The 26,529-nt window shown below is 40.6% G+C and overlaps 1 protein-coding gene across 1 annotated transcript; it reads left to right on the plus strand.

The window, feature by feature from the left end:
- Positions 1–276: 276 nt before the first annotated feature.
- On the plus strand, positions 277–25,681 carry LOC127418113 (fibroblast growth factor 18-like). The gene is made up of 5 exons (XM_051658507.1): positions 277–1,435; positions 17,749–17,788; positions 18,457–18,634; positions 21,316–21,422; positions 23,094–25,681. The coding sequence occupies exons 1-5, from the start codon at positions 1,404–1,406 to the stop codon at positions 23,361–23,363; spliced, it is 627 nt and encodes a 208-aa protein (XP_051514467.1). The 5' UTR covers positions 277–1,403; the 3' UTR covers positions 23,364–25,681.
- Positions 25,682–26,529: the final 848 nt, after the last annotated feature.

The following is a 26,529-nucleotide window of genomic DNA, read 5'->3' on the forward strand; positions in this document are numbered from 1 at the left end:
CCTGGAGTCTGTCGAAAGTGGAGAGCATGAACGCGATGAGTCCCGGTGGGACCGGCTGTGCGTGCGTCCGCGTCTCCTTTGTTGCGCGCGGTGACATTGGCGAGTGTGCTTTCACTGTAGTCGGGCGGCATCACACAGAGGCTGACTAATCTCGTTTGGATCCAATAAGTGCAAGTGTGTGTGAGAGGGGGAGAGAGAGAGTGAGTGAGGGAGAGAGGGGGGCTGGGGGAGGGAGGGAGGGAGGATGGATTGATCCGCTGTTGTTAAAATCTTGTTCAGGTTTTTCTTGGAGTGATTTCGTGAGGCTTCAGACGAGGAAAGATCGGAGCCGTTTTTACGCACCGCGCAAAGAAACGCTCTTCTGATCTGTTTTGTGTTTTCCCCCATCGTTTTTACGCGTGCATTTGTGAATGAAAGCGTCTGAGGAAGAGGAGGAGGCGCAGGTTAAGTGGACGCTGTTTTCCCTCTGCAAACCTCTGACTTTGTGCGCCGCTCTGGGGGGAGCTGCAAACTTTTTTCTTTAAGAAAATAAATAAAAGGCTCAGATTGCATTCTTTCCCCCTTCAAACATTTTGGAGGTGATGTCATCGGCCCGTGTTTTGGCTGCTGCAGTTGCGCTCGAGCTCCAGGCAGTGGGCAGCGATTGAGTCCGGGAAATCAGGTGCAGAGAGCGGCTGTCGCGGGTGTCTGCTTTCACTTGGACACATCCTCTGAGCTGGACCGCTGCGGGCTCTCATCTGCGGGTCTCCAGCGCCGTGGACGCGTAAACGCCGCCGCAGGGCGCTGCAGCCATGACCGAGCCCGCTCCACGGTACCTGGAGTCCAGCTCGCCGCCGCCGCGTCTTCATCGCTCCATCCCCGTCCAGGTGCTCTGCCTACCGCGGCGCATCAGCACTAAAACACCCGCACGAATCCATGCTTGCGCACTGCCGTTCCATTGATTTCATCCGTTTTAAACCCAATCAATAAGCTCTCTGTGCCCGTGGAAGGACATTTTCGAATGTAAAGCTTCAGACTGGAAAGTTACGCTTGGACAGCCACGTACTACTACTTGGAAAAACTGGGCATAAACCAGATTTCGCTGTCTGTTGGGTTCCAGGAAGCCTCTTCGCAGCCAGAAAGTTTTTTTTTTTACGAGCTTTCGCGGAAACAGCGCATAGGTGTGGGTCGTGTTTGAACTTCACTTCACCTGTTCCCCACACTCCGGAGGATACAGCTGCGCCCCGCCTCCTGCCCGTTACCGACCGACCGAGCGCGCACCGAGATGCAGTCCGGCGGTGCCAGCGGGAGCGTCTGCGGACCGTGCGTTCAAACGGATTAAACAAACACGACAGACGCGAAGCTGTGACCCCGAAGAGCCGTTTCCCAAGCGCGCACGGAGCCACTCGGACGCGGAGGAAGCGATGTGGGCCTTTCTCTCCACGCTGGCTGTCTTGTAAGTCATTAAGGCTTGTGAATGACCTCATGCAAAATGAGTGTTAAAGTAATACGTAAATTATTTATTCTGCATTAAGAGTCTATGTGCCACACGCTTCACTTGACCTGACAAACTCAAAGTCTTGCATACATAATGATCTAACGACATCACCCCCTCTGGGTTACCATGGACACAGATGTCAATCACACCCAGCTCAGGTAAGGCCCTGTCCAATGAAAACACAGCTCAACAGACGTGTCCAAAGGTGTGTCCGCCACTTTTTGCTATTTTCTTTTCCTTTTTGTTCTGCACACATGGCAGTCATCTTGAAATGGTTATCATTCCTTTCCCAACCTGTGGATGGGGACCATAGGGCCTCTGATAATCCACTCTCTTTCCCCAGAATCTGCAAGTCCCCCGGGGCAGACGGAGGTGCTGTCTGGTCCTGCCGGTGCTCAACAAATTACCTAATCATAATGCTCAAAAACAGAACTGGCACCTTATCTGCCGTCTGGAGCGAGAGACTTTCTCCAACAGGAAACTGCAGTTTAGAGACAGACAACTTCAAACGGTGCTTTGACATTCTCAGACGGTTTTAGCGCAGAATTGGCCCAGAATTGTAGAAGCAAGACACGATACTTGTTTTCAAGGCCGGTGTCATTAAACTGGACTCTCTGCAGCTAGTCATTTGAAATCAAAGGTGTCTTATTTGAAGTGGTTTTGGGTCAGGGTCTGTCAAAACAGCATAAGATGGCAGACGCAGATGTGGTGGACTCCCATCTGGCTGTGAGAAAAAGAAAGGTTATTTGTTTGAGATGAGTTGAAGATTAGCTAGTTTTGCCATTTATCACTGTTAGCAGGGAAAATTGTCCTGGTGCACCTGTGTTTCAGCGACTTGCTCAAGGCCAAAGTGATAAAGCAGTTCCTGCGTCAAACCCTCTTGCGATTGAACCCTAGACTTTGGTGCTGCCAGCACAGGTATTTAACCATTAGTCAATTGCCATCAAGTCTGATTTCAGTGTATTGATGGAAAAATTGACTCTATTTACATTCTAAACACATTCATAGTCATATTCTGCATGATAAGTCAATCCACATTATTCCAAATAATTAAAAAACAATTGTCTTTTGTAAAAACTTGCTCAGCCTCTTAAACGACTTTCCTTTTCAGTGACATCACTGCACCTGACACCATTAGTCAAGTCCCTGCTGAAAAGACCAGTTTAAACCAGCATGAAATTCTATGCTGATTCAGGCTGGTTTATGATGGTTTTAGTGCTTGTCTAGCTGGTGGACCAGCATTTAAAAATAAAAATAAAATAAAAAAAAAATCACTTTCATGGCAGGTTTTCCCATACAATGAAAGTGAATGGCTGTCCTTCTGGCTAACATCTCTTTTTGTGATCCACAGAAGAAAGTCATACTAGTTTGGAAAAGCGTGAGGATGTGAAAATGAATGATGACAGAATTTGTATTTTTTGTGTGAATTATCCCTATAAGAGAAAGAGTGCATATCTAGGAAAACATATTATTGCACCATGATGGATACAGTCACCTTAAGATAAATAACAGAGTGAGACTATTTTATAATCCACAATTGACAGGACAAAAGACCTTAAAGCTAATTTTCTCAGTTTAAGTCTTGATGTAGTTACTACACTTTGCTTTTGAAGGTTAGTCCGCCTCTGACCAAGGGAAATCATACAGTCCTGGTTGAGAAGACCATACAAAATGAAAAAATACATTTCTCCTTCCTTCCCTGTGCTGCAATATTGTTTAAACTTGGCCAGCCATGTAAATTGTGCTTGAAGGGTGTGCTGGGTGATTTGGGATACAACTCCACCTCAACCCTACACACGAACGCCTTCAGGACACATTCGGTCTCAGGTTTGATGATGTCATCAGCCTGCTTGTTTTGGCTCACGACAATAGAGCTCAGTAGAGTAAAGCCCGTAGCTACTTTCTCTCTCTCTGCCCATTCCCCCCATCTCTCTCTCTCTCTTACTCTGGCAGGCCGCAGGCTCGTTGCGGTTTGGGAGGGATACGGAGAATCCGAGGTTGCTGCTGAAGTAGTTTTTTTTTTTTTTTTTTTTTGCATTTTCTTTCCCCTAACTCTCTCTCTTTCAGTGAAACACTACTGTTTTAACAGCTGAGAGTTCTTACGGAACCCAAAGCCAGTCTCACCTGCGCAACCAGCGTTTGGCAGCTACATGAACCGTATATGCACTGATCTGTAGCCAACATGCTGATTCTGCAGTCAGCATGCATAGATCTATAGCCCAAAATCACATGCGTTTTTCTACAGCGTGAATCTGCATGCACTGTTACAGCTGAGCCGCTGCAGATCTGCACAACCATACCTATAGTCTGTATGCGCAAATCTGCAGCTAGTGTGCAGAAATATGCAGCTTGGATGCATTATTACACTCCCAGAACTACACGTCCGCAGACTGCATGCACAGATCAGCAGCCTACATGTACTTATCTATAGCCTGTATGCGCAGATCTCCAGCCTGTATTCACAAATCTGCAACCTGCATGCATTGTTACACTTGTTATTCTCCCAACACGGCGGCTCATGCATTGTGTGTGCAGAGCCACTGCACGCAGGCTGTAGATAAGCACATTCATATTTTTAGTCTGTGTAAACAGATCTGCAGCTAGCATGCACAAATCTGCAATCAGTATGTGTTTATTTACAGGCTGTATAGCAAATCTGCAGCCTGTATGCTTTTTTCTACAGCCTGTATGCATACATCTGCAAATTGTATACAGAGACCTGCAGCTTGCTTGTGAAAATCAGCAGTCTGCATGTATTGTTACAGTGGTTACACTCCCAGCAGCCAACAGCCAATGCACAGTGTGTGCAGAGCCATTGCATGCAAGCTGCAGATCTGTGCATACAGGCTGTAGATAAGTGCATTCATAGCTAAAGCGTGCATACACAAATCTGCTGCTTGGCTGCATTATTACACTCCCAGAACCACACATTTACAGCTTGCATGTGCTTATCTACAGCCTGTATGTGCAAATATGCAGCCTGCATTCATTGTAACACTTGTTAAACTCCCAGCACAAGGTGGCCCATGCACAATTTGTGCAGAGCCACTGCATCCAAACTGCAGATCTACGCTTAGAGGTTGTAGATATATCTAAAGACTGCACGCACAGATCTTCAGTCAGTATGCATAAATCTGTAGCTTGGATGAATGGTTACATTCTAAGAACTACACAACTGCAACGTGCAAGCGCTTATTCACAGATATTCAACCTGTCTTTGCAAATCTGCAGCCTCCATGCATTGTTACACTTGCTACACTCCCAGCACAGAGCAGCTCATACATGATGTGTTCAGAGTCACTGCATGCAGGCTGCAGATCTGCAGCCTGCATGCACTTACTGTATCTACAACCTGTATGCCAGATCTGCAGTTTGGATGCATTATTACTCTCCCAGAACATTCATACACTCCCATCTGCAACTTGCTCCACAGATCTGAAGCATGTGTGATGCTCCTGTTCTACCCGCTCCGTACGGGACTCGATTCGGCTTCTCTGGCATGGGAGGCGGGTGCGCTAACAAGGAGGCTAAAGGCTACAGCCTCTAGCGTCAGTTGCTAGTACACCTCTTGAGGTCAGGAGAGTGAGGTTTATACACATTGCACAGCAATCTATCAGCTGGCCACCGTTACACATGCGTGCAGATCTGACACCTGTCTGCGCAAATCTGCATTCGTTGTTACACTTCCAGCACAGCGGCCCATGCACAGATGTGTGCAGATCCACTGCATGCAGTCTGCAGATCTGTGCATACAGGCTGTGGATAAGCGCATTCATATATATATATATATATATATATATATATATATATATATATATAGTCTGTATCTGCAGCTAACAAGCACAGATCTGCAACCAGTATGTGCTTATCTAAAGCCTGTATGCGCAGATCAGAAGCGTAAATGCATCATTACACTCCCAGAACCACACATCTACTGCCTGCATGTGCAGATTTGCATTTTGCATGCACAAATTTACAGTCTACAGGCATTGTTACACTTTTTACACCCTATATTCCATATGCCGTGCTTTGTATTTGTTAGGCAAACACAGTTTATTGCATAGGAGACTCTATGTTTATTTATGCTGTAGATGGCTCTGTTTGTATATTTAGATTCATACATATCCATGTGCATATACATGAAGCATGTATGAAAAGGCTGAGATTTGTTAGCCAATAGTAACTGTTGAGGTCTCTGGCAAAGGATGTAAATAGTGTTGTATGTTGGCAAAACAGAAACGCAGACAGCACACATCAGTGCATAAGAGAAATGCATGGAAATGCATATTCATAAACAGTTACGACTCATGAATATCTGCACAAGTGACGCACAGCTGCACATGTTAAAAAAACAGACAAGTAACCTGGTGCACAGGGGGAGATGCACTAATGCTGTTTATGTGAACAGGTGCACACACACATACACACAAACCTGGTCAGCACATGCACATCTGCTCAGTCCTACAAACGAGGTGTGTGGCCGTTCGGAGAGTTCATGGGTCAGCGCGCAGGTGTGCCAGCCAGACGGGCAAAATTTGTGCAGGTCAGTTTCGCTAACAGCATACACATCGTCTCTCTGGCCGTGGCGATCTGTTCCAACTACACTGTTAACATGTTACTGAGAACTTTGAAGTATTCACAAACACATATGGAGACTGCAGACAAACATATGCTCGCCGCATATTGTTGCAGTATGAGTGGAGGTGAAGACAGCAGCCGTCTCCATCTGTTATGGAAAGACATTCAGATGCTTTTCCATTTTCCTACAGCTCCATTCAAACATTTTCAGCATTCCGTTCTCTCCCTCGTGGTGTGGAGGAGTTCAGTAACGGAGGGAAGAGCGAGGTTTTCAGACACCTGCATTTGCTGAATAAGTAATGCGTTGCATAAATGCAGCATGAAGTAATAGATATGAACTATATTTTCTATAGAACATGTGAGTGGTGCTTGCCCATACAAAAGTCGGCGCCACAACACAAAGGTGTTGTGGGTGGTCGCCAAAGCAGTTGCTAAGGTGTTCTGAGTGGTTTTTAACACACTGCTATGCTGTTGCTAGGATGTTCTATGTGGTTTCTCTCTATACTCTTGAAACAGTGTGCAATTCACCCATAGACTTCCATTGTATGTGCATTACTGTAAACACAATTTTTGCTCATTTTTACAAACTGAGGAATGAGAGCTAAGGCAGAGGGAATGATTTTCAGCTGATAATGCCTGAAAATTCGGTCTGTTCATCAAACAATGCTATTGTATGGATTCATAGAACTTAGCAGGACTACTGTTATGATCCATTTATGTTGTTTTTTTTTGTTGTTGTTTTTGGAGCTTTAATGTGAAAATCACAGTTAAATTTCATTGTAAGGAAAACAGCAGCTCAGACATTCTGACTAACATCTCCCTAACACACTAAATAAAGTCACACAGGTTTGGAATGACATTTTTTGGGTAAACTATGCCTTTAACTTCTACTGAACCCATAACATTCCTTTAAAAGTGTTTTTGTTGTACAGTATGGTTTGATGTGAGGGTGTGTGTTATGAGTGTATGTGTTGACAGGCAAGATGAAGAGAGCATGTACACGTGTGTGTCTGTTTCACCACAGCTGTCAGCTGCTGAGACGCCTCTTCCCTCTCTCTTCCCTCTCTCTCTCTGTCTCTCTTCCCTCTCTTTCTCTCCCTTCTCTATCCCTCTCTCTCTCTCTTCCCTCTCTCTGTCTCTCTCACTCTTCCCTCTCTCTTCCCTCTCTCTCTCATATCTCTTCATAGCCGAGGCAGTGCGGAGGAGTCTCTCATTCTAAACTTCTAGACAAGAAAACAAGGGAGAGGAAGGGAGGAAAAAGAGCAAGGGATTATAAACAACAAGATGAGAAACACTCTCAATTCCTTTCATATCTTCACCATTCCTGTCTTTTTTTCTGTCCGCTGTGTTTTCCTCTGTTTGCGGCATTTCCCCTGACCCCGACGGTGATTTCATTTTGCGGGGTGAATTTTAGGGATGTAAACAAGGGACCACCGCAGCTGAATCATCCAAAATAAATCACAAACTACCGTCCTATCGCGATCTACAGATTAATTGTGTCGATAGGAGTCGCACCTTTTAACTTCAGATGAAGGAACACCTCAATGACTGAGAATTTTGTGGAATGAGCTCACCGATGCGCTGTTACATCAGGGGTCAGAGGGCGTTTCTGAAACGAACTGGCCTTGTGTTGCTTCTGAAATCATACGTCTTCTTGAGAACGCCAAACGCCCTCACAAAAAGTTATAATAAACTATAACCTAAACCCAAAACCTACACAAAAATAAAACGTCTTCATTCTTCTTGTTAGGAATATCTAAACATCTTTAAAACAAGATTTGAGAAGTAAAATGACGTAAAATATTAAGACTTGTTTTCAGAGAAATCGCATGCTTAAAACAAGAAAAAACTATTTGCAAGTGGTGCGAGAAAAAAAAAAACTTGCTTGTTTATGCTCATTCAAAGGGAAAACAAGTAGACTTTTCTTACAGATTTGGCAAATAAGGTGTTTTTGGTTATTGTAAGCATATACCTCTGTTAGATTTCTCTGAAAACAAGACTTAAAGGAACGTTCCAGGTTCAATACAAGTTAAGCGCAATCAACAGCATCTGTGCCATAATGTTGATTGCCACAATAATAAATAGCTGTTATAATAAGGCACTTACAATGGAAGTGAATGGGGCCAGTCCATAAACATTAAAATACACACTTTTAAAAAAGTATAGCCACAAGATATAAATAATATGCTTGTTAGCATGATTTTAGTGTGATAAAATCGCTTACTAACCACATCTGAGTAGATAAATCCAGTACCGGGATTACGGGGTTTTGTTGTCATGACAACAATCTTGGAATATTGGATATAACTTTATACAGATGCAGTTAGTAAGCTATTTTATCACACTAAAAACATGTTAACACACATATTGTTTGTCTTGTGGCTATACTTTTGAAACAGTGTGCATTTTAATGTTTATGGACTGGCCCCATACGGTAACCACAATTTTTAATAAATGATTTTTTAATAAACAAGGGACGAGTCAAAAATGTTTTATGTGAAAATCGACATTATACCACAAATGCTGTTAATTGAGCTTAACTTGTAATGAACCTGGAACATTACTTAAATAGCTTGTAGTTTCACTTCTCAAGTTAAATGTACATTTTTTATGTTTGTTACGTTTTATGTGAACGTGCCTTAGGCATGCTGCATGGAGGCATGAGGACTGCAAATGTGGCCAGGGCAATAAATTGCAATGTCCTTACTGTGAGATGCCTAAGACAGCGCTACAGGGAGACAGGAAGGACAGCTGATCATCCTCGCAGTGGCAAACCACGTGTAACAACACCTGCACAGGATCAATACATCTGAATATCACACCTGTGGGACAGGTACAGGATGGCAACAACAACTGCCTGTGTTACACCAGGAATGCACAATCCCTCCATCAGTGCTCAGACTGTCTGCAACAGCCTGAGAGAGGCTGGACTGAGGGCTTGTAGGCCTGTTGTAAGGCAGGTCCTTACCAGACATCACCAGCAACAACATCGCCTATGGGCACAAACCCACCTTTGCTGGACCAGACAGGACTGGCAAAAAGTGCTCTTCACTGATGAGTCGCGGTTTTGTCTCACCAGGGGTGATAGTCGGACTCGCGTTTATCGTCGAGGGAATAAGCGTTACACCGAGGCCTGTACTCTGGAGCAGGATCGATTTGGAGGTGGAGGGTCTGTCATGGTCTGGGGCGGTGTGTCACTGCATCAACGGACTGAGCTTGTCATTGCAGGCAATCACAACACTGTGTGTTACAGGGAAGACATCCTCCTCCCTTATGTGAATCCCTTCCTGCAGGCTCATCCTGACATGACCCTCCAGCATGACAATGCCACCAGCCATTCTGCTCATTCTGTGTGATTTCCTGCAAGACAGGAATGTCAGTGTTCAAGACAGGAATGTCAGTCCCATTGAGCACGTCTGGGACCTGTTGGATCGGAGGGTGAGGGCTAGGGCCATTCCCCCCAGAAATGTCCGTGAACTTGCAAGTGTCTTGGTGGAAGAGTGGGGTAACATCTCACAGCAAGAACTGACAAATCTGGTGCAGTCCATGAGGAGGAGATGCACTGCAGTACTTAATGCAGCTGGTGGCCACACCAGATACTGACTGTCACTTTTGATTTTGAGCCCCCCTTTGTTCAGGGACTCATTATTCCATTTCTGTTAGTCACATGTCTGTGAAACTTGTTCAGTTTATGTCTTAGTTGTTGAATCATTTTATGTTCATACAAATATATTTACACATGTTAAGTTTGCTGAAAATAAAAGCAGTTGAAAGTGAGAGGACGTTTCTTTTATTGCTGAGTTTATAAGTTTATATATATATATATATATATTCACACAATGTTTTAGTTGTTTTTTTTTTTACTGGAAAACAAGACAAAAATTTGTAAGAACATGTTTGTATTGTGTTTGTTTGTAACACTGTCCTAACCAGACAAGATGTGATAAGTTTTTTGCAACAAGCAATTTTGTTCACAACAAAGAACATTTTGCACAATGTGCCACAGTCACAGCCAGTCAGAACACATCTGATGTTTAATATACAGTTATGTAGGATTTTGGACTAATGAGGTTTCACCGTGTGACGCCTTAGAAATAGAAACCAAGCAATAAAAAAAAAAAAATGCTGTGTCGTTTGTTGCTGTTGATTACGATAAAAACTTGGATTAACATGGATAAAACATGATTTGCCCGATATATACGAATTCGAGATTGTTATGTCATTCTCAGAAATTGCTGTTTGACATGTTTCACTATATTTATCAGGACATTTTTAACTAGGGGTGTGCAACGGAGCCATTCTCTATATTTGTATCTGTATCTGTTCATATGACAAAATTATCTGTATCTGGATAGAACCAGGTGTGGGCGGGGCTTAAAACGGAAGTGCGTCAAAACTAAATTATTTTTAAGTATTACACTTACATTTATAGTTTCTATTAATAAAGCCTTGTATATGCCTTTTCATAATAATAGCCTAATAATAATAATATACAATTATAATTGGGAATGCCCAATTCCCAATGTGCTTTTAAGTCCTCGTGGTTGCATAGTGATTCACCTCAGTCCGGGTGGCGGAGGACGAATCCCAGTTGCCTCTGCATCTGAGACAGTCAACCCACGCATCTTATCACGTTGCTTGTTGAGCACATTGCCACGGAGACATAGCACATGTGGAGGCTTCACGCCATCCACTGCTGCATCCACGCTCAACTCACCACGTGCCCCACCGAGAATTAACCACATTATAGTGACCACGAGGAGGTTACCCCATGTGACTCTACCCTCCCTAGCAACTGGGCCACTTTAGTTGCTTAGGAGACCTGGCTGGAGTCACTCAGCACGCCGTGGATTCGAACTAGCGAACTCCATGGGTGGTAGCCAGCATCTTTACCACTGAGCTACCCAGACCCCATATACAATTATTATTTAAAAATATGTTATTTTATTATTTATTTTCTTACCAGATGGAGCTGAATTTGTAAGCTACATTAACTGTGGAATATGTTGTGGGTTCTCCTGGTATTTCTGATATTAATATCTGCATGACACAGAATTTTTGTTTGTCTGTGCATGTATAAGAACATTATTCTGGAGGTAAGAGTTCAAGCAAAATATGAAATGTCAAGCACACATTTTGCAGTGAATAATAAATACAAATACAAACATTAAAAGAAATGAAAATAAATCAATATAGCCTACAAACAGGTGAAAGTCCCGTAAATCTATCAGGAATTTTTACGATAAGACAACATTATTTAGTTATAGATAAATACATGGGAATCACGTGTAATACATTATCAAAGACATTTCAAGAAGTGTATATGATGTCGTATCTTAATGTTACACATGATAAGCTCCAGACGGGAACAATTAACAGAGACCACAAACAGAGTCGAGACCGTGCCCATCCAATCTGAAATCACACTATGCACATTTTCATTCATAAGTTTTACACTTAAAAATATTGGCTGCACAGATTCATAAATTCACTGTAATTTTTGGATATGTTTATTTAAAATATCGCTTTATCCTTGTGCTTTGTGGATAATCAGTCAAACGAATATTTTTAATATTATTCGGTTGAATCCATTATTCATTTTGAAGTCATTATCCGTGCTTTTCCGAACAAGGTATTCGGCTTCGAGCACATTCCTAAATGAGGACATTATGGGCTCACAAGTAAAACCTGCAAAACCTGTAAACACACACACACACACACACACACACACACACAGTCTCATGGTCTCAGACATTCAGTCATGGGAAGGTCGAGAGGTCAATGGCGAGACGATAAGGAGGAAGTGATGTGTTTTGTACTTTTTGCATTCTGTCTGTTCACACCCACCCTCGCCCTCTGAATGAGTGACATCACACTGACCACACCCACACCACCCAGAGAGAGAGCCATATCTGATTCACTGTTCTCATGTGACGCTTGCCAAGAGTATGAGGAGGATTTACAGGAGGGAGAGAAAAACGAGACAGAGAGAAAAACAGAGAGTTTAAAGGGACAGTGCACCCAAAAATGAAAATGTTGTAATTATTTACTCACGCTCATGTCGTTCCAAACTCACGACTTACTTTCTTCTGTGGAACACAAAAGGATATATTTCAAAGTATGTCATGATCGCTGATTTCCACTTTAAAGCTTAAAAAAGCAACCAATTCAAGTCATCTGAAGACATACAATCACTTTATAGGATGAACAGACCAAAATTTAAGTCGTTATTAACTTATAAAATCATGGATCAACTTATGTATCCTAAGCCTAGGGATGGGAAGATTATATTGAATTTCAATGATGAACCATATCGAGGTAAAACTCAATATTTCGAACTTTGTTTTCGGTCCATGTGATCATAAATCAAATTACCTGTCAAACATCTTTATCTCTCTGACGTTGATTTCACACCTACTGTTCTTTTTCTCAACACTGTTTACAGGGTTCACACAAGGTCTTTGAAATACTTAAAGTGCTTGAAATTAGCTTTTAGAAATGTCATTACTGGAATACCTGCAAAATCGCCTTCTTTTGTTGAAAAGTGCTTGAGATGAAAGAGAACATTTCTTCCGTGTAATGTGTGTCCATCAAAGATGAGATCCCGCACTCCACTTTCATTGAATAATGTGTCTTTCAATATCCTTTCTGTTCTTTATAGTCAAATAAAAAAGTAAAATCAATTATCCATTTTAATTAATCACAAATAGCACTCATGCGCTAAAAACTGAGACTTCTGTCTCATTAATAAATGAACCGGAACACCTCTTAAAGTGACAGTGACCTTTTTAGCGCCTGTTATAAAAATGAATCTAAACTCAATGTTTTTACTTGTAATTGTACACATTATTTCAAACACTGATAGCTCATATCATTATTATATGTACAATTGCATGATATAACTATCTGATTTTTTTTATATTTCTAAAAAGTTCAAATGTGATTATAATAATGATGACAAACCAACTAAATACTTTTTCAGGACAGGTTCTGTTCAGTTCTTTTGTTTATTCTGCACCTGATCAGCCTGAATGTAACTATTTTTGAATGCTTTGGCTATTTGTTTGTGATCTTTTCTTATAAAGAAATGTATATGAGAAACTCTTATTATTTAAACTTTAAGCATTTATATTGTGTATTAAAGAATGTTATTTTGATGAGAATTTATAATGTTCATTTTGCGCAATCATTTTTAAAAAAAAATTTTTTTTGCGATACTTTATTTGATATAATAACACTTAAATAACAGAGATTATATCGAACCCAGTTGTGAGATAAACATATCGTCCCATCCCTACCAGAGCCCAAAACTCATTGGTTCTTGCGAATCTCGTGACCAAACCTCATGACACAAGAACCACTGAACCATCTCCCATTGTTCAGTCATACAGGATGTCCCGCCCAAAACTCATGTCATTGGTTGAGTCAGATGCTGACATGTCATGCAACTCATACCCAAAGTCTACAATCAGAGATCTCAATATTAACTTTTTACTACAGTATAATAAGACTGCACAGTTTGGGCCTCTTAGAACTGTATTTTTCTTCATTCTGTGTTCATTTCCATGGGCAAAGCTTCAGGACTCTGTTTATGCTGTTAGTAATGCTATTTGATGAATTATAAACTGTTAGCTTGGCAAAGTGGACAAACTGCTGGCAAAAACTAGCCTGTAACACAAATCTCCCTTCGCCTGTTCATTATCAGCTCATAATAAACGGAAGTATTCCCTTAGTAGCCATGTGGACACTATAATTATTGCATTTACTCATTGGTGGTGGAGGAAAACTTGCAAAAACAAAGAACTTCTTTCTCAAACTGCCAAGCGAATTAGCATGTTAGCACCAGATTTCCACTGTATCAGTGTTTAGCGTTCGCTACTTCAAAATGTCTGTTTACAGCACTCAAACTAGGCTCTCAATGTGTTTTTTTGTTTTTGTTTGTTTTTTTTTCACCCAATTCCCAATGTGCTTTTTATGTCCTTGTGGTCGTGTAGTGATTTGCCTCAATCCGGGTGGCAGAGGACGAATCCCAGCTGCCTCCAGGTCTGAGACTGCCAACCCATGCATCTTATCACGTGACTTGTTGAGCGTGTTGCTTCACGCCATCCACTGCTGCATCCACGCTCAACTCACCACATGCCCCACCGAGAACGAACCACATTATGGCGACCATGAGGAGGTTACCCAATGTGACTCTACCCTCCCTAGCAACTGGGCCAATTTTGAGCTAGTGAGCTAGCGAACTCCAGGGGTGGTAGCCAGTGTCTTTTACCACTGAGCTACCCAGGCCCCCCTATGTGGGTTCTTAAACATTTATACTTTCTTGTGGACTTGTGTGACGGCAACATCCTCCACCGGAAAAAAAATAAAATAGATATGAGGTTGTTGAATCTACATATTGCAGCACATCTCAAAACCTCTCCTGTTTTGGCTGTAGCCTCCTTGTCAGCATGCCCGCCTCCCACACCAGAGACCCTGGTTCAAATCCCATTTGGAGTGGGTCAAGCAGAACTGGTGCCATGACCCAGATTGGAGTGATGTTTAGGGGGGTGATTGTAACGGTAGCCAGCTGGTACGTGCTGTGCAGTGTGTGTAAACCTCACTCCCCTGGCCTCAAATGGTGCACTAGTGACTGATGCTAGAGGCTGTAGCCTTTAGCCTCCTTGTTAGCACGCCCGCCTCCCACGCCGGTTTGAATCCCGTTCGGAGCGGGTCGAGCAGAACCGGTTACATATACAGCACTCAAACTAGTTTTCTTTAACCGGTAAACAGCCTTTGAGTGATTCTAGCGGTAACCCAGCGGTCAGGGTTTGGCTTAGCATAGTCTAGTTAGTAGATGGAGGAACTACACCATTATAGAGGCAAAAAGCACCGTTTTCTATTGACGACCTTTCAAAAGTATTCTGGTGAAATCTATTTTTTTTTTATCGCAAATATTACATTATAATATAGTAGATGTTTTGCAAGTGACAGATTTTTTTTTTTTTTTTTTGGAAGGCTTTTAAAAGTGTGAATTGGACTTCTGTTAGTTGCTAGTGAAGGTTTCCGGACTGTGCGTGTTCTTGTGATGCCATCAGCCAATCAAGTGGAGTCGTAAGTATCGTGATTACGAATTCCAAGCACACGAATGACCAAGTGAAGTTGTTACTTTTATCGGTGTTGCTAATATGTGACATTGGAAGGGGCGTAGTTTCATGAAAGTTCATGGAAAGCAATGATTTTGCAAACTGTTTCGATATTTTCGTGCTTTAAAAAAATATTAATATTTTATATATGATAAGATTCTGTAGTCAACTAATATAAAGTTAATGACTCACCCTTCATGGTTTGCTTCATGCAAATTAATTAACTGTTTGTGGAAAAGTTATGCAGGTGTATTCATTTATGTTTTAATCACTGGTACATCAGAAAAGAGCCTTTGCTGTTGTCCATTGTGTATTTGTTTTAGTTTGGCTTCTTCCATATATTGTTTTTGACTTTTGAATGCATGCCATGTCATAATAACGAATACCTGACTGGACGTAGGAGCTTCCAAGGTGCACTTGAAGGTGCCAATAATTTTTATCCAGCTCTATAGTAATTATTCAAATGTCATTTATGGCTCAGGTGACTGGCTCAAAATATATAAATACAATTAAATAAATATAATAAAAATAATAAAATATATGTGTGAATATATATTTATTTCTTATAATTTCAATGTCATGGCCCTCTGACAGAAAGAGGCCTGTGCGGAGACAGAGAACTTTACCGTGCCGAACTGCCCTCAACCACTCACTTTTACACGCTTAAAATCTTACACCTGTGGGCTTCCAAGTTTCAATGAAAATGTGAGTTATGCTTCAAATGTTAGTGTTTTCCTTTTCCAACAACGTGCGTAGAAGATGGACAACCAAGAGGAGAAAACAGCTTTCAAAAAATCAAAACAATTCAGCTCCTGTTCAAAGTCAATGTCAAGGTTCAAAGACCTTATTCACGGCAGAGCCATCTTTTATTTTGATTTAAATTTTTTTGATTTTCTCCCCTTTTCTCCCCAATTTGGAATGCCCAATTCCCAATGCGCTCTAAGTCCTCGTGGTGGCGTAGTGACTCGCCTCAATCCGGGTGGCGGAGGACAAATCTCAGTTGCCTCCGCGTCTGAGACCGTCAATCTGCGCATCTTATCACGTGGCTTGTTGAGAACGTTACCGTGAGACATAGCGCGTGTGGAGGCTTCACAATATTCTCCGCAGCATCCACGCACAACTCACCACGCGCCCCACTGAGAGCGAGAACCACATTATAGCGACCACGAGGAGGTTACCCCATGTGACTCTACCCTCCCTAGCAATCGGGCCAATTTGGTTGCTTAGGAGACCTGGCTGGAGTCACTCAGCACACCCTGGATTCGAACTCGTGACTCCAGGGGTGGTAGTCAGTGTCAATACTCACTGTGATACCCAGGCCCCCGCCATCTTTGATTTTTAATGGGAATGACAATGAGGCTGTGAGGGATAGACGTACAGTCTCTTCAATGGGCTGTACTGCAGTTTAAAGTGTTTTTGGATCATTCTGCAGACAAAACATTGATATATAATATCTTTCCAAGAACAGTTAGTAGACTACATGAGTTGTGGAGTCAGATGGTATCTAGGAGCTTTATACCATGCATGTCATTGAAGAGATGGTAAGTCTATCCCCCACAGTCGTTTTCATTACCATCCAAAATCAAAGATGGCACTGCTGTGAATAAGGTCAATGCTTTAGTCACATTACCTCACTACATTGCATTTCCTGTATAAATCTTGTTAAAGAGTGCAACAGTCTGGCTCCAGAACTATTGTTCCCATTCATTTGTTCCACATAGGAACAGATTTTAAACGATAACTTGTAAACCTTTAAAGACAGGCCTACTGTGAACTCTGAGGTTGGTATATCAGTTGGCCATCAGTCTGTTATTTCAATATAATAATAATAATAATAATAATAATAATAATAATAGTGGAATTCCTGTTGAAGAACTACACTACCCATGATCTTGAAGAGAAAGATCCAACCAATCAGAGAATGGCGGTGAACAAAGCACACCAAAAGAGCTAAGTAACCTTCCAGAACAAGACAGCTGAAAAAATAGATGGGCACTATTGCTCTCCATTGCACGGATCTGTGGAAAACTTGTTTGGTCAGTTGTGGCATTATGTGGTAAAAAATGTGTGTGGTTTTATGTCTCTGGAATCTTTCTTGTCTCATGGTAACAATTTCAGCTTGCATCGATATTTCATGTCCATTTATTTATTTACAAGCTAAGTAGAAATGCACTACTGTATAGTGCTTTTCACATTATATCTTGTTCCACAGCAATTAAGTGTCTCATAGTGTTGTCACAAAATCAACATTTCAGTAGTCATATGCAGTCAGCTGGTCATAATCACAAAATTAACCTCTTCAGGGTGACAAAAGACCCCTAGGCTTTTGTATTGACATGCTGATTACCCTGTATTTGGAATAAAGACCAACAGACTGTGTATTACCCCTGACTTACACTATAGCATTCAGACCGGATGATAAGTCGAGCTCTTAAGATGTTAATTATAACTTTCCGTTCCCTGAAGACCTTATCTGTCAGTGGGGCTTTGTGATACAGGGTGGATTTGTTTTTGTTGCCATGACAACACTCATCTGACCCTGTTTGCTCTTTCTCTTTGGCTCCTCAGGTATATCCAGATAATGCTGGTCATGTGTAATCCACTACAGGTGAGTTTGAATATAAAGAGCATGTTCAACTGTGTTTATGGGACTTTTAAAGTCAGGTGCCCCCTTTTACTTAATACACATCTCTAAGATCTTGCCAACAGTTAGTGCAGTAATTTAATGTGGGTTAACATTATTGGATTAAAGGTTACAGCAATAATAACAATTAATGATGGATTGGAAAAAAAATAAGCATTACCATTGGGATACGTGTTGAAGTTCTAAAGGGTGAACTCTCTATTTTCTGCAAAAACCCATCAGCTCTCACTCCATTCTGATATTGAACTCCCTTTTTCAACAATCCCATCAATTCCCAATAAAGTTGACTTGGATCTTGCGGGCCCCAGTGCAAAGAAACTGTCGGGCCCCCTCCTTGGTGTGCCTTGGTCGCTTATCATCACCCCTCGGGGCCGTGGTCATTTTTATGTTTTTTACTGGTTGACTATTGTGGGCCTCCTCTCACCCCAGGTGCTAAGGCGGCTGCACACCCTGCCCTCCCACTAGTTACGCCCCTGATGGTGATACCATGGTCATTTTTTCTTAACTGTGTCTTCAGATTGTTTTTACACTGAGTTAACTTCAGAAATATTTCATTGGAGAGACTGAATAAGACAGAATGGACAGTGCAAATGCCGTGGGCCTTTAAGATGCGTGTGGTCTGTTGCGTGCAGGTGTTTGGTGTGGATGGGGTGAATTTCAGCGTGCACGTGGAGAATCAGACGCGTGCACGAGATGCCATGAGTCGACGACATCATCGCGTGTACCAGCTTTACAGCCGCACGAGTGGAAAACACGTCCAGGTGCTCGGACGCAAAATCAGCGCTCGTGGAGAAGATGGAGACAAATATGGTAACAACACACATACACACATCATGTGTCTCACTCTTCCCTGTTCTCAAGCACACATGAGAAAGACCACCCACAAATACACACTTGCAGGAACTGAGACCTCGGCTACTGCTGATACAGTGATTTACACACACAGAGAGAACTGAAAACATAAGAGACAGAAAACTAGCAATCACATAATGATGGTAGGTTTTAACCAAAAGGTTGAACTATGATCTCAGGACAAGGGCACAGAGTATTTTTGTCTTATTTTCTGGTAAAAATATCTAAACATCCTTAAAACAAGAACAATTACTTGACAAGCAGAATGTGTTGTTTTCAGAGAGATCTAACAAAATAGGGCGGGGTTTATGACAAAAATACCCAAAATACATTGGTTACCTGCTGGCTTGAATGTACATTTTGAAGGAGGAATAACAGGTTTAAATGCAGGTTCCATTGGGAACTCACCACATAGAGTGTGACAACATGCCCCACAAAAAAGGTAAACATGTTTATTGAACTGTGTCCTTTTTCCTGGGCAATAATGGTAAAAATATTCAATAGTCAAGACTTTAAGGCATGTGTCTATACAGAAATTGACTTTCAAAAATAAACCTACCCTAAGAAATACCCTATTCACTAGAGTAAAAAGTGACAACTAGCCCCGATCTCCCATACATATTGGCATTACACTGTATCAGTCATCCTGATCTTTAAATATTGGTATTGGCCATTGAAAAACCCATATTGGTTGACCACTATTCTTGTTTTACTCATCTCTCCATCCAACCCCCTCCTCCTTTGAACATTTTTGAGTGTGTTTTAGAAGTACACAATCAATGGTTGTGGAAGCTGAAAGCTGATATCTGTTCTCCAGTCTCACGATGGGCCTCTTTCATACAGACAGTCTTTCTGTCTTTCTACTGAATATGTCATTCAAAAGCTCCAGGTTTTCATGGCTGACCCTCCTCATCAGGAAATAAAGGGAAGAGAGTGAAAAAAATAGCGAGGGGGGGATAAATGTATTTACACAGCGAGCGAGCGAGGGATGCCTGCATCAGAAGAGATTGGACGAGGACAAAGAGGTTATTGATCTCTGGTGACCCCTACGCTATAGGTCACAGAGAGCCATTTCAGAAATGTAACTGCTATATCCTGAAACAGACACACATTGATTTACTATAGTGGACGCTGACATGTAGAGTTCAATGTTTAATGTTAAACTGAAGTGACAACAGTGTAGCACACTACTGCACTGTAGGGCTGCACGATTATGACAATAATCATAATTGTCGATTACATCCCTTGATGTTGTAATTGATAGTGTAATTACTCTGCTATAGTTGTACTCTGTATACATTATATTGGCCGTATCCAAAACAAGCTGTTCCTAATTTACTTTATTGCTGTTTTATGCACTGATAAATAAACACAGTGGCCAAACGATCAAGTATCATGTAAAACAAAACTGTTATACAAATTATAACATTAAAACAATTTAGTTGCATTTTTAATGCAGTGGTAGTAGACACACATGAACGCTTAATGAATGCTGTAATTGTAATCCGTTTATTTGATTTATTGTGCAGCCCTACAGCACTTAAAAAAGCAGTATACGGTATATAATGCACTATATACATTAAGATAGTATTCCATTCCAAACATAGGCAGAGTGAATATGGACATGATTTTGTTGGGTAAATCCCACAAAAACACCAATTAAAATATACAGTGTATATATATACACACTGTATGTATACTATATATATTATGTATTATGGAATTTTGTAATGAAATTGAAAATGTAATTATATATATATAATTACATTTTCAATTTCATTACAAAATTCCATCAAGCTGAATAGAGTAAGCTTTAATAAGACAATTTTTATTTTTTTTTTAATGCAGATGCTTTTATCCAAAGTAACTTACAGTGCATTCAAAGTATACATTTGATACATTTTAGACATTTTATTAATTTTACAATTATTTTACATTACACAATTCAATTTGATGGAATTTTGTTGACATTTAAATGCATAAATCTTAAAAATGGTCTACAAATATTATATATATATATATATATATATATATATATATATATATATATATATATATATATATATATATATTACATATTCTTTTATTTATTTTTTTTATTTGTAGTAAACGTTTTTATTTTTTATTTTAATTTTTTTGTGTAAGCACATTTACCGCCAAATTCTCATTAAAATAATTAAGAATAATTGTAATTAAAAAATCTAATTTTCATTACTGAAATGTGAAAAAAAAAAAAAAAGACATTTAAATTGTAATGTTATCATGGTAGTTTTTGTTGAACTACCTTTACATTTTTGCCTTAAGATTTAACTCTACAAACATATTACAGTATTTTTCTTTAAATCCTGATGGTTACCCTTGGTAACTATGTCAACGGTTGATGTCATTTAGTATACATCAAGCTTTAATCTGCTTAAAACTACCAGGTTATATTCATATTCTTATCAATCCCCCTCTCCCTTTATTGATAGTACAGTCAAATCAGCTGGTGCAACAGATCAACTGCATCCAATTATAAGCCGTCTTGTTTAATTTTCTGCGTCACTGCAAAACCAGAGCCCACTGTTATACTGCAGCAGACCTGTATGTTGTTGTTCTTTAGTAACGTCTGTCTGTCTCTCTGTCTGTCTCTTCACAAGCCCAGCTCGTTGTGGAAGCAGACACCTTCGGTAGCCAGGTGCGAATCAGAGGGAAGGAAACCAATTTTTACCTGTGTATGAACCGCAGGGGAAAGCTCATAGGAAAGGTGAACCATTTCCTGCTAACTCCCTCAACTTTGTATATTTAAAGGCCCCATGAAATGCAGTTTTCTTTCCAGTGTTGATGTAGTTCCTATTGAAACAGAAAGTTGTGGCAGGAAAGGCTCATCCCTTTTTCTATATAGCCAATAGAACTTTAAGTTTGTAGTCCTTAAACCTGGAAAAGAATTAGCATTTTCGAGTTTAAATATTTGTTAACATACGTATATGTTCATAATTTTACTCAAATCGAAAACTCTTATTCTAAAAGACGATTCGAACTTCCAGGTGGAAACCATAGCGAATTAGCTTCGATTGGCCCAAAAATTTGGATGCAGCCCTGAGTGCAAAATGTTCAAAGAAATCATCAAAATCATCAAAAAATGTTGGTCCTTTTTCCTAGAAGAGACAAAACAGTACATTACAAATGCATACATCTGCTAAAACATAATTTTGTCAACTTTTGTACAATAGCATATAGATTAGCCTCAATGCTAACACATATTAACTAAAAGCCACAAAAGTCCAATTTAGATTTCATGGGGTCTTTAATCAGTTAACAATATTACATTTATAGACCATTTCAAGGACTGTTCGTTGGTGACGTCATTGTTCCATGAACATTTAAAAACAGAGACTATTTAGCAGAGACAGGCCACTTCTATTAAAATAATTGGGAGAAATTGGAACGGCCAACAGCAGACAACGGTCAACGGATGTAGAAAGGAAGTCCCGCCTTACAGGTAAAATAGCCAATCGCCTTTTAGATACAGACATCGCCTGTCAATCAATTGAGAACGCACATGCGCATTAGCTATACAAGATGGTAAAATTTCATTTTTTAGTGTAAACTGAGATAAAGACGCACAGTTTATTATACCAGTTGTGATGGAATGCCACACCCCTCCTGTGCCTTTAAACACCGAGCACACCTCTCCTCGGGAGACCGGTCTCTACCTTCTGGCATCTTCACAGGTCCTAGAATGGAGCGGGGAGTGTCCGGTGCGAGTTAGATGTGCGACGCAGGGGATTGGAGCACGCATCACAGGTGATTCCTATAAGTGCCGTGGCCCAGGGAAGCCGGGCCGCTCGATGGAAGCCGGGCCGCTCCACACGCCTCTGACCAAGGCGTGGAGCATGTCACGGCTGCCAGGACCCCCCCACTATCACCTGGACCTTCCCATCTTCACTACTCATCCTTCACATAGCCCTTTCCACCACGAAGGCCCCAGATTCCTCTTTGTTTTGGATGTTTTAAATAAATGCCTTTCCGGAGGCCGTCTTTTGCTCACCCCGCCACACAGTGTTATCAGATTTTACTGCTGATTTGAAATATGTTCTTTTATCGTAATCTTGACCAAACGTTTTGGAGATTTTGGTCTTTTCCCATTCAAGTAGACAGGAGCTGCACTTTCATGATGCTTGTTTACATAGATAAAATAGCTGCACAAACTGCCCAAGAATGTTCCAAAAACGGCCGCCGAATGGACTGACTTACCTTGAAAAAGAGACTTTGTTGAAATACGTTTGGACCGTTCTAATTCCTTTGTTTTTGTTTACATTCTTGAAGTGGTCTATAGGCAAACTTACACATGTACTCACTTCTGTTTGTTTCTGTGCTTGTGTTTGTTACTGTCTTTGTCTTCATGTGTGTATGTGGACTTGTTTTGTCTCACCAGAAGGTCAGTAATCGTAGTGCGGACTGCGTCTTCATTGAAAAGGTTTTGGAGAACAATTACACAGCGCTCATGTCAGCGCGCTACACGGGGTGGTATGTGGGCTTCACCAAAAGAGGACGCCCTCGCCGCGGTCCCCACACGCTACCAAACCAGCAGGACGTCCACTTCATGAAGCGTTTCCCTCCTGGAGAGCAGCCGGACGTAACGCCGTTTCGCTTCACCACCGTTAGCAAGAGAAGCAAGAGAGTCCGTGCAGCACGACCACGCTAATGCTAAAACTCCACTGTCTCGCTGTGACACCACACTAACGTTTACATGAGGACTAGAAATAAACAAAGACAGTCATACCCGACAGTCTAGAGAAAATGACACAGCTAATGCTAAACAGGACCTGAGGTAGGACAGTCGCGCCTTATTTGAACGGACAATGCTAAATGGTAATCTAAGGGTGCCACTGAAAATTCCACTGGGTTGGACTACGTACAAACCTACTAATAAACACTAGCTAATTCACACCAGAACTGTGGTTTACGACAGCTTACTTCTGACACGGAGAAGGCTAACCAAAGCAAACACAACGGAAAGCCCAGCCCAGCAAAGTCTCTACGGGCGGACAAAGCATTAGGCTGTTTATCCCGCTAACAGCCCACAATCCCATAATGGAGAAACGATCCTCCCAGCACTCTAAACAAAACACAACCACATTGGCCTGTAGACGCTGATCATGTTGCAATTTTCCCAGGACAAAACTTCCAAAGCCTGGACGTGATCCCACATAAGGGAGAGGAACAGATATTCCTGAACTGGAGTAGAAAATGGAAATGAGAGAATATCGTAAGCCCTTTTGATATTTAATCACATGTAGAATGTGAATTAATTCAATTCATATTTCACTAGTTAAAACGCTAGTTCTTGATATCAGCAATGGAATTACTACTAGTGAACATGCTGATTTTTTTATCAGTAATTACATTTGCACTAGTAAACTGTTAATTCTTGATATAAAAAAATGACACTTACTTGCAGAAATACCCATTCTTGATACCAAAAATAAAATATCATAATTTTTTATACCTGAAATGTTTATTTGAGATTTCTATAATGTTATTGCAACTAGTAAGAATGCTTTTTAAAATATCTTAAATTACTCTGCAGTTTAATGATATCTGATATCCATTTCCAAATCTAGCATGTTGAAATTAATTAAGAGATATAAAAACATTTTTCTAGTTGTAATTTAATTGTGGATTTCAATAATTGGTATTTTGACACCATAAATCAAGAATGAATGTTTTTCCTAGAGCAAATGTGATTATTGATATCACAAAATTAGCATTTTAACTAGTCAACATTGAATTTTAGATATCTATAATTAATTTCCTGCATGATTAAATGTCAAAACGGCTTGCCATAGAGAGAAAGACTAATGTTACATGAGAGTCTCCATCTGATAAGACCTGCCTTGGGATAGTGTACACAAATAAGAAAATTCTGACATTATTTACTCACCCTCATGTCAGGACTTTTTTTCTTCGGTGGAACAATATTCTGTGAAATAATCTTCTAGCAGTTCATAGTCTGCCAAGCTCCAAATAGGACAGAAAACACCATAAAAGCACCATATATACAGTATAAGTAGTCCATATGACTTAAATGGTATGATCCGAGTCTTCTCGAGCCACGGGATAAGTTTTTGTGAGGAACAGACCAAAATGTAGGTCATTAGTCAAAAAAAAAATGAACAAACAAACAAACAATAAAAGGAGTAAATGGAATGGAAAAACAAGTCAATTGGACTACTTTTATGATACTTTTATTGTGCCTGTTTGGAGCTCTACAGTTGTGGTCACGATGAACTGTCATTGTATGGAAAAGAGCTGCGTGAAGATAAAGTTAACAGCTTTGAGATTGTAATGACATAATGGGTGAGTAAATAATGACAGAGCTTTCATTTTTGGGTAAACTATTGCGTTGAAGCTAATGAATGAATGAACGAATGAATTTAATTCTATAAAAGTGTGTTTGCGTGTGTGTGTGTGTGTGTGTGTGTGTGTGTGTGATTGCAAAAGCATATTTCATGTTGTGTCTAAGACCATGAGGGATATAATTTGTGACCTATAAAAACATGGACCATTGAGGAATGAACGGAATTTACAAGAACTGGAATGTATACTTTCTCAAAAGCTGCACCAAATACAAACTAAAGACCAAAGACAAAAGGTGACCAATGACAGTGAAAGGTTAACAGCACTGACCTCACGAGAGGAGAGCGGGAAGGGGTGAGCTGACACGGAATGACACAAGGAGCAACTTTCCTGTTTGGATTTCATGTGGGATGCTGCTACTGGGAATTTTAGCGAAGAACCAAAGTCTTATACCAGCGCATTAAAGGGAAAACATTACAAAACTTTTCTAAATATAAATATATATATAAATATATATAAAGATTAATGCTGACCTAGTGATATTACTTTGACTGCTACTATCATTGTTGTTACTATAAAAGAATTTCACTTATTTATTTTATCTCTGTGTACAGCAACAATCTTTTCAAAGCCAGTAAACTGTACAGAAACGTGTCCATGTTTCAAAACATATACATGCTGTGTGAGTCGTCATTATCATCAAACAGAGCAAAGTTAAAACCATTTTGCCAGCAGCCATATCACCCTATAACTCAAGACCGGTTGCCCAATGAAGCTAAGCAGGGATGAGCCTGGTCAATACCTGGATGGGAGACCTCTTGGGTAAACTAAGGTTGCTGTTGGAAGAAGTGTTAGGGAGGGCAGTAGGGGGTGCTCACCCTGTGCTCTGTATGGTTCCTAATGCCCCAGTATAGTGACGGGGACACTATATTGTAAAAAATGCACCGTCCTTCAGATGAGACGTTAAACCAAGGTCCTGACTCTCTGTGGTCATTAAAAATCCTAGAGCACTTCTTGTAAAGAGTAAGGGTGTAACCCCAGTGTCCTGGCCAAATTGCCCTTATCAATCATGGCCTCCTAATAATCCTCATCCATTAATTGGCTCTATAACTCTCCTCTTTTTTCTCCACCAATAGCTGGTGTGTGGTGAGTGTACTGGTGCACTATGGCTGCCATCACATCATCCATGTGGATGCTGCACACTGGTGGTGTTTGAGGAGAGTCCCCTGTTCACTGTGTAAAGCACTTTGAGTGTAGTGGCAGAAAAATGCTATATAAATGTAATGTTCATTTATTTTGAATATTACCTGCATTTTCTTATTTTATAGGTTGCTAGTGGTATGTGCAAACTGTTCATCATAATTCAGAGTATTCAAAACCTTTTAGTTAGGGCTGGGCGATATGTCCTAAAAATATTATCATTATATTCTTTTTCATATTGTTCAATATTTTTCATTTCCAAGTTGGCTGAAGAAAAGAAGAAAAATTAAATCTTAAACAGTCAAAATAGT

This window comes from Myxocyprinus asiaticus, chromosome 27 (genome assembly GCF_019703515.2).
Source record: "Myxocyprinus asiaticus isolate MX2 ecotype Aquarium Trade chromosome 27, UBuf_Myxa_2, whole genome shotgun sequence".
In the NCBI taxonomy this organism is placed as follows: Eukaryota; Metazoa; Chordata; class Actinopteri; order Cypriniformes; family Catostomidae; genus Myxocyprinus; species Myxocyprinus asiaticus.